At 36.5% G+C, this 16,721-nt stretch overlaps 1 protein-coding gene and 2 pseudogenes across 1 annotated transcript; 1 reads left to right on the forward strand and 2 right to left on the reverse strand.

The window, feature by feature from the left end:
• Positions 1-1,759: 1,759 nt before the first annotated feature.
• LOC120200190 (AAA-ATPase ASD, mitochondrial-like) lies at positions 1,760-3,507 on the forward strand. Its single transcript, XM_039201088.1, has one exon. The coding sequence runs from the start codon at positions 1,868-1,870 to the stop codon at positions 3,398-3,400; it is 1,533 nt and encodes a 510-aa protein (XP_039057019.1). The 5' UTR covers positions 1,760-1,867; the 3' UTR covers positions 3,401-3,507.
• Positions 3,508-3,663: 156 nt separating this feature from the next.
• Positions 3,664-7,528, reverse strand: LOC120200191 (annotated as a pseudogene).
• Positions 7,529-10,467: 2,939 nt separating this feature from the next.
• Positions 10,468-13,112, reverse strand: LOC120200066 (annotated as a pseudogene).
• Between the last annotated feature and the right edge of the window lie 3,609 nt (positions 13,113-16,721).

A 16,721-nucleotide genomic window follows, 5' to 3' on the forward strand; every position in this document is an offset into this window, starting at 1 on the left:
AAGTCAACTCCGAATTATAAAATATGACTCGTCAATTTGAATAACTCAAATTTTTTTAACTTAACTCGACTCGATCGAACTCTTACCTCTACCCGTGATCAAATCCTAAACATGCACAATGGCCTTCAAACGGTTTTGTTTTAATAAAAATGTTATATTAAATCTTTATTTAATTTTTTAAGTTTTCGAATTATGATATTAAAAATTAAAATAAATTCAATTAAAAAGATCGTTCCATTGTAAACAAATCACTCAATTAACTAAATATTATAAAAAAATTATTTTATTATTAAAGGTTCCATGTTAAATATTATAAAAAAATTGTTTAATATATCAATTATTACAATCAAATCACACAATTATAATGAATAGTACCATAGATTAATGAGAGTTTATATTATTAGTAAAGGCGGTCCAAATTGGGTGATAGTGATTGTTCAAAAGCCCTGACACCTGCATTTTCATAGGTCACTTTGTGTTGTGGACTACTCAGCTAAGCCCCAAATTTTGTCTGTTTTTAATCACTATCCGTATTCCCCACTAACCTTATGTATTTTCACTTAAAACATGTTTAGGGTTAATTCCATTACATATCCCCAACCTATAACCTAAGTTTAAATATTTTAATTGAACCACATTAAATTTAAGTTCAATATCTAAATTATCCATGTAATAGGTACACATTTTCCACAATTTAGTTCACATTTTTTTGATTAATTTGGGTAAGTATAAAGTAGTATCTGTTCGATATCAATTATTTAATATTGAACGTTCATTCCCCTTACACTTATGGTGCTCAAATTCGGGACCTCAAGGAATAACAACAGTTCCTTTGCTACCGAGGTCGTTTGGTTCGTTCTAGCTCACATATTTTTAAACACTTTAAATGCTCAAATTGACAATTAGGCTGAAGAAAAAACTTGATTCACATGATGATGGTATTTTAAGGATCGGATGAGAATTTTTAAAATTCAAAGACCATTTAAGAATCTAAATCATAGTTTGCGGATGTGTGACGAAAATTAACCCAACATGTTTATAATTATATTGATCATTAGCCAAACAAAATTGTTGTTATTCCTTGAGGTTTCGGGTTCGAGCACCACGGATGCCGAGGCTTTGAGCATTTGATGTTAAATGACTGAGAGTAGGGATGGCATCGGGTCGAGTTAGTGTCGGACTTTTGGTTGACCCGGTCTGATATAAAATAAGGATTTAATTAAAAAAATAATATTTTTTAACAAAATTACATTATTATCCTCGGGTCGGTTTGGGTAGGAGTTTTTCACCCTCCATCCGAACCCGACCCGACCTCAATCCTTAAAAAATCTAACCCAACCCGAACTCATTTTAAAAAAAAATGACCCTATTAGATTAGTTCGAGTCGAAACCCATAGCTTTCACTTTAAATTATCGTCCCTAGATGAGAGTTATTTTTAAATATATATTATCTTATATTTATCCATATTAATAAAAAAATTAAAGTTATAAAGGAATCATTAAAATTTCAAATTGTTACAAAATGATTGCTACAATGTATAATAAATATAAAAAAATTGATAAATTTAGTAAACATTTTATAATAGTTAGATAAAATTTAATGATTATTTTGTTCTGATTTAATAAAATTCAATTATTATTTTAATCTTTCAAAAAAATGATTATTCTAATAGTTTAATAGTCAAAAAAATTATTTAAGCATAATTTAGCGACTCCTTGTGTACTTTACTCATTTATTTATACACTCCGTATTACAAGTCCTTGCAGAAACCTTAAGACGCACCAGCCTTTGCAGAAAGGATAGTGACAGAAGAAAAATAAGACAATCTGCAAATCAAAAGGAAGTATTTTGCAATAAAACTTATTAATGGAGATGGTGCCTTCAACAAGGGCTGAGATGTGGACGAAAATGGGTTCAACCTTGGCCAGCTTCATGTTCATATGGGCAGTATTTCGTCAATACTGCCCTTACGAGCTACGCCGTTACTTCGAGAAATACGCGCACGCAATCATGGGCTATTTCTCCCCTTACATCAAGATCTCCATCCACGAATTCACCGGCGATCGCCTCAAACGCAGCGAGGCCTACGTCGCCGTGGAGGCTTATCTCAGCGCCAACTCTTCGAAGACGGCCAAAAGGTTGAAGGCGGAGATGGGGAAAGACAGCACAAATCTGGTCCTAAGCATGGATGAGTACGAGAAGGTGACCGACGAGTTCCGCGGCGCTAAAATATGGTGGGTGGCGAGCAAAACGGTGTCGCCGAGCCGGCCGATGGGGTATTACCCGGAGCAGGAGAAAAGGTATTACCGGCTGACTTTCCATAAACGTTACCGGGAAATGATCACCGGTGATTATTTGGAGCATGTGGTAAAGGAAGGGAAAGAGATCAGGGTTCGGAACCGGCAGAGGAAGCTTTACACCAACAGTCCTGGTTATAAATGGCTGAGCTACAAGCAGACCATGTGGAGCCACATCGTGTTCGAGCACCCGGCGACATTCGAGACAATGGCATTGGAACCGAGCAAGAAGAAGGAGATCATCGAAGATCTCGTGACGTTTAGTCAGAGCAGAGAGTTTTATTCTCGGATCGGGAAAGCATGGAAAAGAGGGTATCTTCTGTTCGGTCCACCAGGGACGGGGAAATCGACTATGATAGCTGCAATGGCGAATTTGTTGAACTATGATGTTTATGACCTTGAACTCACTGCCGTTAAAGATAACACCGAGTTGAGGAAGCTTTTGATCGAGACGACGAGTAAGTCGATTATAGTGATTGAAGACATAGATTGTTCGCTTGATCTCACAGGTCAAAGGAAGAAAAAGGCCGGGAAAGCTATGGTGGATGAAGATAAAGAGAAGACGGAGAAAGAGAGGAGGGAAGTAAAGGAAGAGAGCAACAATGGTGGTGGTGGTAGCAGAGTGACACTTTCGGGGCTATTGAATTTCATCGACGGGCTTTGGTCGGCTTGCGGTGGCGAGAGGCTGATTGTCTTCACCACGAATTACGTCGAGAAACTTGATCCGGCATTGATAAGGAGGGGAAGGATGGACAAACACATCGAGCTTTCTTATTGTGGTTTCGAGGGATTCAAAGTGCTTGCTAAGAATTATCTGAAATTGGACACTCATCCGTTGTTCGATGCCATTGACGGGTTGATGAAAGAGGTCAATATCACTCCGGCGGATGTCGCCGAGAGCCTGATGCTGAAATCTCCATTAGATAATGCAGAGAAATGCCTTTGGAGCTTGATTCACGCCCTTGAGGAATCCGAGGAAGAAGCTGCCAAGAAGGTTGCGGAGCAGGAAGAAATTAGTTGCAAGCAAATTAAGGACCATGATACTACTGCCATGGAAGATGATGTTCAACACCATGAAAACAATGTATCAGAGAAACCTTGATTCATGCAGTGATTGTTAGAAGCGATTCCATGGGCTGTTAAACCAATGGTAAGTGAGCATCAGATTGGAAATTTCAGTTTTTAAATAAGCAGTTTTCATTTAGCCAACTTGATCATGCAAGGGGAATTTTTATTTTTTATATTTTGCCTTTGAAATTCGATATCCAATAATCACATTAACCCGATATATCGAAAGTCGAATCAAATCAGATCTCGAACCAGAGAGCCAAACTTCCCCGACGAGAAAAAAAATGAAGATGATGGAACTGTTTTATCAAATTATAGTAAGTTAACATTTAACAAGGCAACAGTTGATTAGTTAGATCAGCATTTGCCCTAACGGGGTAAACAAAAGAAACTACAATTTCCAAACAAAAATCTGACATAAAAAAAAACTGCAACACGACACAGCATGAAGTGTGTCCCTTAACACAGCAACATGGTATCGCCGGCATCCAAGCATGGTTTGTACATGCTTCATTCTGATTGTGCTGGAGCCTATTTTCCTTGACATCTGTTATAGCAAGTATCAGCTATTGAGTGCACCGAGTGCTTTCATATCTTCCAAAAATGCGGTGTACGAGTCGTCAATACTTGGTGCCTTCGGAGCAGAAGATGAGCTGGTGGATTCTTGCCTCACAATGGTAGGAGCTACAGGCTTGGCTGCCGTTGTTGTCATGCTTGTGCTAGAAGGCTTTGGTTTTGCTTTTGTGGCAGCAGTCTCCCTCCTTACTCTAACTGATGCAGGGACCTAAAACCAACACGTACCCATGCAGTCATTTTCTAGAGTTATGGCAATATATCATGTACACATATAAATATTAAAGCACCATAAAACTAGCAATGGGAAGTATACTTACCATAGCCGTAAGTTCCGGCTGGTGCTGAGCCAGTGGCCGCTTAATAACAGTAGGAGCGGCAGATTTAACATATGATGGTTTCTGTGGTAAGGGTGGTCGATATGCAGAATTATAATCATCCATTGCAGTAGGGGGAGGACCGGGCGGAAGTGGTGGTCTCATCATTGGTGGATATCCTGGTGGAGGACCCAAAGGTGGTCTGTGCATCAAGGGGACCATTATTCCAGAAGGAGCTTGACCGGGAAGTCCACTAGCAGATAAAGATGCTCGCATATCAGGAGGTGCTACAGGAGGGAATCGTGATATTCCAGGTGGTAATACATCAGGCTGTAGAACTGGGACCATGGCAGGTCCAGGCACTGGAGGTTGTTGCCTAGGAGGTGGCGGTGGCGGAACCATTTTAGGAACCTCTTTCATCGTTGGATGGTGATTGACATCAGATTCTGACGGAGCACCTTCAGACTGGTTAGTTGCCAATTTAGGGGCATTCCAGGAGGAGGCACCTAAGGACAAACACAGAAAGAGAAATTAACACTTTGAAGCGAGCAACTAACCTGCATTTGGACCAAGCTAACATCTTTCAGGAATAAAGAACTTTGGAGTTCCCAACTCCGATAACTCAAAATAAGCTACATCTATTGATACATTTACAAGGAAGAAAAAACATATCCAGAGAGCATGGAGAAAAAGAGCTTACCTGAGACGGTTCCTTGGAGGATGAGTCATTTCCTGATGGTACAGATATTTTCTCTCCTTCATTTCCACTAGTGCCTGGGGGAGGTGGCAGCATAGACTGTGGAAGGGGAGGAGGTGGAGGTAGTGGAGGGCGAACTGTAATTTGCTCTTTAGGTGGGGAACCAGGAGGTGGTGGTAGACCAGGTGGAGGAGGCAAAGAAATACCCAAGTTTCCGGTGGCAGGCTTGGGAGGCATTGGAGGCGGGGGTGGTAGAGGCAAAGAAGCAGGTGCGACAGAGACATCCCCTGTGTTCGATTCACTGGTATCTGGCAAAGGAGGTGGTGGTGGAGGTGGTATGGCTGCAGAATCCTCTGACTCGGTCTGTGAATATGAAGCAGCACTCGAGGAAGCGCCAGACAAGGGAATTCTAGGTCCTAAAGGCCAAAACAAAAGCAGAATAAAAGCATGAGTGTGTGTGTAAAACCAGCTTAATTATTTAAGTAGAAGCGCAGGAAAGAGAACTGTATTACAGCAGAAGACAAATCAAAGAGGAAGTTAATATACCTATTGATGATTTATACATAGGTGGCTTTCCAGGTGGTGGAGCCCCCGTGGGATTCAGAGTAGGATGATAATAAACAGAGTCCTACAGATAAGGAGAAAAAAATAATAGTACAAATTACACTCCAAGCAAGCAAGCATCAAAATATAACAGTAGAAGTTAACCATCTGATTCAGATCTTACTTCAGGTTTAGGATGCTTCGCTCTCTCATCTTCTTCAGCAGTTGTCCTTCTCCGAGGTGGTTCCAAGTGACTGTAGCAGCGATAAATTGGTAAATGGGAACTTTTGAATATGCTAAGACAGAAGCATAAAGGAACATATCATAAAGAGAATTATCTATTTACCTGAACATAACGGGGGTCTCACCCTTCTCCTTCATTTTATCTTCATATTCCTGTGCAAGGGAGTAATGAATCGTGTAGTTATCTCATGCAAACAACTAATTCTAATAAATGGCAGAAAAATCATAAGCAAGTAATTATTTCTTCAAAAAAAGTTTAAAATCATTAATAATTTAAATCATTACCTTTCTCTTCTTTAAGACAAGGTTAAGTGTGTCCTCAAGCTGTCTCTTCTTGTGTTTTCTTGCTTTGTCTAAAGCACCTTCAGCCTCTGTAATATAATTCAACAAAGTTATAGACTATAAATGGCTGTTCGCCAGACTGCAAATAAAAAAAATTAAAATTTACTAAAGAAATGACCAAATATACTAGAAAGAACAGGTGAGCTACGGAAACAAAAGGCTAGGAACAGGAATACATTTTTCAAACCACTTACAACACCAAATTCAACCTTTCTTCGGAAAAGAAAACTTGCATAGGTAGTTGTTACACCAATATTGTAATGTAAAAGATAAAACATATTTTCACTAGGATTGCCATCTAGGAAAAGGGAAAACAAATTCTTTTCCATCGTCATGCTGCATCCGATACAATAATAACTAGTTACTAAAAAGATACTTACAGAAACCTCATCGAAAGGAAGACGAAAACAGAGTACAAAATCAGGCTAGCAATTAAGGTTTGTTTAGCCGTCTGCATTAGTCCTAAAATTTCCTGACCAAAGGGGAAAAAATAGGTACAGTTCATTCCGAATAAAATTTTCTAATTGCAAAGCAAAACAATCACCGATAAGCTCTACTCATTTCAGTTAAGTGCTTAGTTGCATCTAAGCAGATACTAAATCAGCAATCATGAAACATCATAATAACAGAACAACTTACTCATCATTTCTAACTTGTCAATCTGCTCCTTGATCGCATGCGGATCCTTCTTCAGAATCCCTACCTCTCTCACCTTCTTCCTTTCCTTCTTGTTCTGTTTGAATGAACACATTAAAAATTATAAAAACATCAAAATAAACAAAAATTCTAAGCTGAAACAATTACTTATATTTACAAATTCGGTACCAAAGCAAATAGATAAAACTATGCAACTTTATTACGTTTTTAATTTTCTTGTGAAGCTTCAAAAGCTTACTTAAGACGAATCTTAACACTGAAGCCAATAATTTCCCTAGAATTTAACACTGATCCTCGTAAATTCACTTATTTAGGTCAATAAAAGTTCTTCAGATTAGGTGAAATCGTTTTGAATTTCTTATTATCCAAACAAGAGATTAGCGCAAAACGAGAGATTAGGGCGAAATTGATTTTTTTTTAAATAAAACAATGAAGAACTAAGCATCATTGAAGTAAACAATAAGAAGCAAATAAGAAACCCTAAAAATAACCGGCGCGGAGTAGGAATTTTTTACCCTTTTCAGTTCTTTCTTACGGAGCTCCTTACGATAGGCGTCCGTAGGGTTCATCACTTTGCCTCCCTTTGTCGTCTTCATCTTCTCTTCCTCTTCAAACTTCTCCTTTTGCCAATTTTCTCAAATTCTTTAGGGTTTCTTTTTTCTGTTTTTTTATGATATCAAATCGCAAGTGTAAAAATTACGTCCGTCAGTTTCAGTAGACCTACGGGGAAAATTAAAAAGAATTACAACGACGATCGGCAATGGAAACCTCTCATCGGAGTTGAGATATTCGATGTTTTATCTTTGCTCATCATCTGTATGCAATTCTGTTTTTATCCTTGGGCCAAGATTTTTCTTTGAAAATATTTTTTGGGCCATGAAATTTTACATATTTTTTAACCAAAGCCCAATCCCAATAGGATAACTCGTTTCAAAAGTCGGCGGTGACTGCAAAGAAGTATTTGTTCTAAATATTCTTAACTATTTGACAATGATTCAATGAACTCTCGAGCACTAGCCGTTAGTGCTTGAATCCATGACCTATAAAAGCAACAATGATTCCTTTAACCATTGAGGTAAGTTGGTTCGTGCGGATTACACGATCAATTGATCTTACAAAATAAGGTTTATTTCTTTTAGGCTTAATACACTTTTAGGTCTCTGAACTATACCTCAAATTAAATTTTTAGTGTCTAAAGAATTCTTTGCCAGAAATAGATATCTAACATTTTCTCCGTTACACTTTTAGGTGCCTACTGCTATATTATTTTTAATAAAAATATTATTTTTAAAAATTAAAAAAAAATCAAACCCACGTCGTCCATCTATCTCTCTCTCATCCCTACCTCCGATGATGACGAAGGGTTATCACCAGCTGGGTTTTATTCGGAGTAGGGCGAGGAATTCAATGATGACGGTTGTGTAACGTACGACCATTTAAAGCCTTCGAAATCGTCAGAAAAAAGCGAAGGAAAATTTAGAAAATCGATAACTCTTCATGACACTTTTCATGACGATTGGTGTAGTTTCACTATGGGTGGAAGATTGAATTTTGATTGCGACGCCGAGACGGTTACGTTGGTGTCAACGATGATGGCCACGAATCGAGGGTGATCGATCGGAGGTGGAATTTTTGAGGGTTTTTTAAAAAATAATATTAAATATTTTTTAAAATTTGTATACGCGTGACACGTGTCAGATAACAATCAAATTTAACAACCATTATGATTCAGACACCTAAAAGTGTAACGTTGAAAATGTTAGAGACCTATTTTATCAAAAAAATTCTTTAAGCACCAAAAATTAATTTGAGGTATAGTTTAGACACCTGAAAGTGTATTAAACATTTCTTTTAACTAAAGTCAACGTTTGAATCTTAATATTATGAATAAAGTAAATTAAATTAAAATATCATCTTCATAATAATCATTTACAATACTTAATTTGAATTAATCATGCAATTGGTTGAATATATATGGTTATATCAAAAAATAATAATTAATATAATGTAGGTTTTTATATATTTTTTATTTTACCATCCTATTTTAAACTTATAATTGTCCCTTCCGGCACGGTTCAAATCTAATATCTCATTAGAAATAGGCAAAACACCAAGAATATCCACAACGTTTACTAAAATGATTATTTTGTTCTCTATTCCTTTTTTAGAGCATTTTGACCCTTAACATTTTATTTTGGGACAAAAAGTTCATTCTCTAGATGAAAATTATTAGTTAACACATTAATAACATTATAAAATAAGAGTTTTTTTTAACCTAAAACGAAATGTTGAGGGTTATAATGTTCCCAAAAAAAAAGACAAAATAATTATTTTGTAAAATGTTAGGGGTATTTTTGTCCCAAAATGAAACGTTGGGGCAAAAATGCTACAAAAAAAGAGAGAGAATAAAACCAAAATAATCATTTTTGATAAATATTGGAGACTAATTTTGGTATTATGCCTTAAAAATACAATATGTCTTACCATTATACCAAATACTTGGTGATTTAATGCATTTTCTTTAGAGAAAATAACCTCAGTGACCAAAAATCTTAGATAATATACGATTTTGACCAACTTTTTTTGGATTTGCGAAAATGACCAACAAAATCGCAATGCGATCTCCACTATCGCAAATTCACGTTGCATTTCGCATTACCACGACCACGACCACGACCACGACCACGAGACGAGACGGACGGCGGCAGCGGTGCGCGAGAGTCCCCCTTGTTCTCTATCACTCAACAAGGAAGTGGGAAAGCCAAGCCTTAAATACCATTCCCAATAGTGTTTCCAATACAATGTGGGATTGAGCATTACCAACACTTGTTTCCAATACAATGTGATTATTCAGGAAACAATTAACAATCATGCACCTTAAAACAACTGAATCAACAACCAATTACATTAGTATTATACGATTAAATATGTCATAATTAAAAGTCAATCTACAATCAATCGCGATTATTGCAATTTTAAGCAAAACATTCAAAAATAATATCACTATTTAAGGCTCAATCCCACATAGTATTGGGAACAAGTGTTGGTAATGCTCAAATCCCACATAGTATTGGAAACACTATTGGGAATGGTATTTAAGGCTTGGCTTTCCCACTTCCTTGTTGAGTGATAGAGAACAAGGGGGACTCTCGCGCGCCGCCGCCGCCGTCCGTCTCGTCTCGTGGTCGTGGTCGTGGTCGTGGTAATACGTGTCTTCGACACGTCCGACGCGAAATGGAAAATCGCAACGCGACTGTAGACTATCGCAACGCGAAATGGAAAATCGCAACGCGATCTCCATCTATCGCAACGCGAAATAGAAAAACGCAACGCGATTTTCAACTATCGCAATGCGAATTAGAGATCGCATTGCGAATTTGTTGGTCATTTTCGCAAATCCAAAAAAAGTTGGTCAAAATCGTATATTATCTGAGATTTTTGGTCACTGAGGTTATTTTCTCTTTTCTTTATAGTTACACCAATAATTTATTGAAAAAAATCAATTATATATATATATATATATATTGATTTTTATTTCTATTTCGATTTTTATAATAGTTAAATTTTATTGAATATGACATTATTTTAAGTTTAGTTATTATATACATGAATAACTATATTTGTTTGATGTAAAGATAATTAAATTAGTTTATTTTTATAAATATATATATAATTGAAAAAAGTTCAAATTTATCAACTTGTACATCAAAAAAAAGCACATTTGTAATATTAAAATGCATGCCCTAATCTTTGAAGCACAATCCGCCCATAAAACTTCCCTGTCCTGATGAACAACGCGAACGCGACTAGGGATCCGACGAAAGCAACCGATGCCATGACGAGGAACGAAAGCATGAAACACCGAGTACCGTGGCAAGATTTATCTTCGCCGGTCGCCATCTTGACATAGATAAACCCGATGATCCTCACGGAGAAAATGTAAGATCCGATAGGGCTGGCCATGGCGATGGCGTTAAATATCGTCCCCATGTGTCGAATCCCGAAGACCTCAGCGGTAATAGTCGGCATCAGCAACCACTGAGAACCGTAACAAATATTGACCACGATTGAGCCTTTGTACAAGTTTCCATGGGAACCGGAAGCGACAATCAAGTGACCGAACGTCAATGCTTCTAATGTAATGACCATAAACAATGGCCTCGCCCAACCTTTGTGTAACATGATGTCCGACAAAAACCCCGCCCCGAACCGTCCAAGGAAGTTCCATATGCTCCATAGAGCAACCAAAGAAGATCTCTCGACGGTTGAGTAACCGAGAGATTCCCCGATTTGACTAATATTGTTAATCGTCGCCATACTTGAACCCATCCCACATATCATGGCAATGAACAGCAACCAGAAATTTGTGGTAAACATTGCTCTCCATAGATCAAAATCGATATCATGGTCTTGTTCATCCGATAAGTATTCCCCTGAAGACAAATCAACCGCATTCGTTCCTTCCGGTCCACCGGGGATCTCATGGTACTCCCCTCGGCCTTGTACATCACAACATTTGTTCACTGGAATTGGCTCCAGATCATACATTAAACAGCTCTGATGTGCTTTGGCTTCAATTCCGAAAGGCGAGGCAAGTAAAGGGAGTAGGATCACGAAGATGACTATCCGAACTGGTGTCGGTAAAACGAAGACGTTTTCGAATATTATGACAACCATGAGATAAGCAGCGATGATCAAAGCAAAATAAGAGAAAACGTTCTTTTTGTCGTCGACGGAGCTGGTACCGGAGATCCTTACTAAAGGCACGAACAAGAGGGAGATGAGAGTTGGGGTGACGGCGAGGATCAAAATGAAAACGGCCGGATTACCTTGGCATATGGAGCTATACACCTGGATCAACACTGCTCCACCCAAGCCGAGAAACCCCTACCATCAAGCAACAACATAAATTTTAAACAGTATATTGAGTAAATTTTTTCTTATTTTAAGCTGAAAATTATGTACCAATTTTAAAAAAGAGTAAAGTACACAAATGGTCCCTTTACTATAAGGTGTTGCTTTTTTTGAGTACCCGACTATTAAAAGTTATAAAATGGTCCCTTGATTATAGGATATTGCTTTATTGAGTCCTTTGACTATTAAAAGTTACAAAATCATCATATGACAATTCGTTATATTCCAAATCCATCATTTTTTGTTAAAAAATTAACGACAGTCTGAGCTGAATGTTAATCTATTGTATGAGACGTGATAAATTATGATCCTAAAATCTCAAACAATTATCATATCTCAAATAAAAAATTAACTTCCAGATCAAATTATTGTCATTTTTTAGCGAATAAGGACGAGTTTGGTACATAATAAATAATCGGGTGATCATTTTGTAACTTTTAATAGTCTAGTGACTCAACAAAAGGATATTTTTGTAACTTTTAATAGTTGGGGGACCATTTGTATATTTTATCCTTTGAAAAAATAAATTTAAGTATCTATTTAAGAAAAATTAATAAATTTAAGTACTAATTTATATATAAACCTCTACTTTTTTGTTCTTATTTAATAATTCCTCGAAAAATAATAGGATAAACTATACTTTTAGTACTTCAACTATCATTTTGTTTCATTTTAATTTTGCTCCCTCAATTATTATTTATTTAAAATCATACCTAATGTCAAGTTTTAGTTTCATTTTGATCACATGTCGTAAAAAATTAAAAAAAATTACTAGCGTGTCACTTTTAAAAGAATTCAATGATTATGTGGCATTACCTTATGATGCACGTCATCATCACCATTAATTTTTTAACGGAAAGGTGATAAATTTTTTAACGAATGATGATAAAAATGAAATTAAAATATTATGTATGGTTTTGAAAAGAAAATAGTTAGGCGACCATAACAAACAAAAGTCATAATAAGGTACTAAACGTGTAGTTTACCCAAAATAATAATAATAAATCCATGGCTATTATTGTACCTCCCTAATGATGAAAGTTTTCCACGCCACTAACCACATTCGCCGTGTTGAAGAACGTCTGAGCATGAGCTGCCAGCAGCATGAACAAGCACATCACCGGAACCGGCGGCCGGCCGATCAACCCCACCACAGACGCCCATATAAAAAAGTAACCAACAAAGCACTGGACGACCCCGACCAAGAGGACCACCCAGGGGCCACTACGGAGCCCGCTGCGGCGAACTGTGACGGCGGACTAAAGGAGGCCGGAGATGATCCCGACGTTGGCGCCTATGTCTTTGAAGACCGAAACGGTGTCGAGAGTGAATTGGTCGTAGGATTGTGATAATTTGAGTATGGAAGAGTAGATGCCGAAGGTGTAGATTGCGCCGCCGCTGCACTGGATCCATATGCTCGCCGCCGTGGATTTCCATTTGTTGCGGAGGAGACTCTCCATGCAATGAGAGAGATCTAAGATTTCGTGTGTTTTGTAATGAAAAAATGTTTGTGCTTTTGTTCTTTTTGTCGGAGCTTCGGCTTTCTAAATGCTATAGAAAGAGAGATGTATGTATTTTCTTGGGTTAAAATGTATAATAAGCCATTGAACTTTAGAGTCTATCTAGTTTTTGTCACTCAACTATAAAAATATATCATTTTATCATTTAACTTCTCTAATTATTGCACGAACTAAATGACCTTAGTAGTTAAAGGAATTATTAGATGTATCGAGTTTGAGCACAATGTCTATCCCACTCCAATTTCGGGTTTAAATTTTTCTTAATTTTATTCTGAAGGCTAAATTAAAAATTTGGCAAAACTTGAGGACTAAAATGAAATTTCAATTAAATATGTACCCAAATAAGAAAGAAACCAAACTCCGAGCACCTACAGTGTAGTTTACACATTTTCCTCTTTGGTTCGGTTTAAAACCCAAAATTAAGCAGTTTCCATTTTTGGAAACTCATTTTCTCTCTCTTAAAACCTTCCCTTTTTAGCCAATAAACTTTGATTGTCGTTTTACTTTCGACCGTTATTGACACCGCCCATATCATGGTGTTCCTTGCATCGTCATGAGTTCAACGGTGGTTGCCTCGTTGTCGTCGCTTCCGAAGTATGGATGGGTGAGTGAAAGCAAATTTCCAACGTTATCGAATCGAGCTCTATGTCATTCACCGTTGTGAACCGAGGTTGGTAAGTTTCTTAAAACGCTTGAAAATAATTTTTAAAACTTTTTTGTAATTTTTTGGACACTAGAAGATGTCGCACGCGTCCACATGCGTCGTCGCTATGCGTGTGAATCGTCCACCGCTTGGTGAGTTTCTAGAAACGGGTCAAACCGACCCGTTGACCCGCCCACCTGCTCGACCCGCCCGATCCATCTAACCCGCTAATCCATCTGCCCCAAATATATAATCGACCCAGTCGGACCGGTCTATCTGAATCAGATCAAACCGGTCCAGTAGCACTGTATCACACTGCACTACACTGCAGTATACCGCACCGCTGACCGCCATCGTTGACAGTCATCGTTTGACCGTTGTCGTTGATCGTCGACTAAGGTTGACTTTTTTCGGGACAACCTATATTGTGGTTTGTGACGTCCTGAGTCCGATTTTGATGTCCGTTTCGCCAAATTCTGACCTGAAAGCCCCGAATCAAGCATGTTAATCCGAAAATGCTTTGTATTTTTAGCATTTCTGTTTATTTATTTGAGATTTGACTATGAAATTAATTTGAGGCTATATTTTCGTGAAGGTACTTGTAATTTCCCTGACCAAGGGTCGACCAGATCTGGTACTTCTCATACGATAAATCAATATGTTGCACGTTTTTCGAGAGTGACTCATAGGTTTCTGTAAATTGTTTAATTAAATTTGAGATGATTTTTTCAATCTGTAGGGTCTAGCGCTGCTGCCTATCATGATAGGCATACCCAAGAGTAGGATACCGTCCCAAACTTCTCAAATCGATTTAGGTGTGTTCTTATTGGTGTTACAATTCTGTTTTAAACTATCTTTCTGAACTGTTTTGAAAATTTAAATATTCTGACTGCATTACATTTGTTTTACCGCATGCTTTGGCTTATGATATCTGATTTTCGTATATTTCTGGCATGATTTATTGTTATCGTATTTTTGTATATGATTCTGAAAATGACATTATTTATTATTTTATTAAATTAAATTATTGTTTTCACTATCATTGGGAGGTATGATTGGAGGAAGTATTTTAGTCCTAGTATCTGACTTATAAGACCTTACCACATGCCCTTATGCTATTAGCATAAGGTCTTTACCAGGCGTACAATTGGGTGCATGGTTCACGGGAACCTACACATTCTAGTGTTCGGATGGGGCAGTGTTCGTGTTTTAATGAGTATATTTTTATAAAATAAAATTTTCTAAAGTATTTTTCTATATGTTTTATACATCGTAAGGAAAACACTGGGTTTTTTAGTTCACTCTTTAATTTTAACTTTTTAGATAGTACTAGACAGTAGACTTGAGGATTTGGCATCAGGAGGATCGATCTCTCCTCGCTTTTGTATCACTGTATATTTATGTTTGCCCTTTTTGTTGTACTTTGATGACACGTGTTTTTACTATTATCTTCCCACTTTTGTATTGTTGGTATTTTGTTTTTTGGCGCTTATATCTCTGTATATTTATCGTATGAAATTTTCTAATGGTTCTATATTTTCGTATTTTACTGTTATTCGTATTTTATTCACCGAAATGGATTACAAATGCATTTTGAATCTCGAAATGACCTTTGTATATGATATGTAACCGTCTAGATTCGGGTCTATCGTTTAGGTCGGGTCTAGGGGATTATAACATTTATAAGAGTGTTTGGTTGTTCATTATCAAATGATTAAGAGTCTTTTTTATATCGTAATCATCACAAACTAATAAAAAATTTAATTGATTTTATTATCACTAGAATGTCAAATCATTAATTAGTATCTATTCATAAATTTTCTTATACATTGACAACACATAGGCATATAAACGAACAACGTTCTGCGAACCGTTCGTGAATCATTCGATGAGAAGTTTGTTTATGTTCGTTTTTTTATTAAATGAACGAACAATATAAACAATCTTTTATGTTAGTTTAATTAAATGAACGAACACGAACAAAAGGCTCGTTCTTTCATTTACATTCGTGAACGTTAGGTGATTCGTTCATTTATGTTCGTTTATTTATGTTCTCCAAACCCGTTTGAAATAACAAGACTTAATAAATTTTAACTTTAAACCTATTAATATTTTTAAACTCAATTAATTTTAAACCCAAATAAAAAATACCCAAATTAATTAAAGAAAATATAAATCCTAAAATTATTTGGAAAGAAAAAAACCCTTCTCTAATATAAACCCAATTAATTTTATGTTCGTTCGTTTGTGTTCATTTATATTCATTCGTTTGTGTTCGTTTACGTTTCTTTCATTCGTGTTCGTTTATCATTTTTAACAAACGAACATGAACGAACACAAACAAGCTAAATTTCTTAATGAACAAACACGAACAAAAATTCGTTCAATTAGTTGTTCATGTTCGTTCATTTGTTTGGTTAAAGTTAAACGAACGGAAATGAACAAATCATCGTTCGTGTTCATTTGATTCGTTTACGGGCCTAACAAAACACACTCACAAGCACATCTACTTGAAAATGTGACATTTACATTCTCTTTAACCACCGAGACTATTTGATAAATTCATATCAAATATATAATCGATTGTTAAAATGTTATATTCATATCAACTATTGATAGGAGAAAGTTTATGAGCTCGAACATCAAAACTAGTAAAAACTAAGTATTGATTTAAAAAGGTTATTAACATCAAAATATAAATTATATATTGAACATTTTATATTAAAAATTAATCGTGCGTGAATATCGTGGATAGATTAAAAATTCAAATATTGTTTCATCATGTTGGGCTTTGTCCAAATTTCTTGGTGTTTCAATTTGATAATAATTTATTACAATTAGATGTCATGAATGACGACAATTCTTGTAGAATGAATGTATTCTTATTTCAGGTTAAAATAATACAA

Source organism: Hibiscus syriacus, unplaced genomic scaffold (assembly GCF_006381635.1).
Source record: "Hibiscus syriacus cultivar Baekdansim isolate YM2019G1 unplaced genomic scaffold, ASM638163v2 tig00005929_pilon, whole genome shotgun sequence".
Lineage (NCBI taxonomy): Eukaryota > Viridiplantae > Streptophyta > Magnoliopsida > Malvales > Malvaceae > Hibiscus > Hibiscus syriacus.

Bases quoted from the DNA above. Each gene is read 5' to 3' on its own strand.
- LOC120200190 (XM_039201088.1), top strand. From the start codon at position 1,868: ATGGAGATGGTGCCTTCAACAAGGGCTGAGATGTGGACGAAAATGGGT.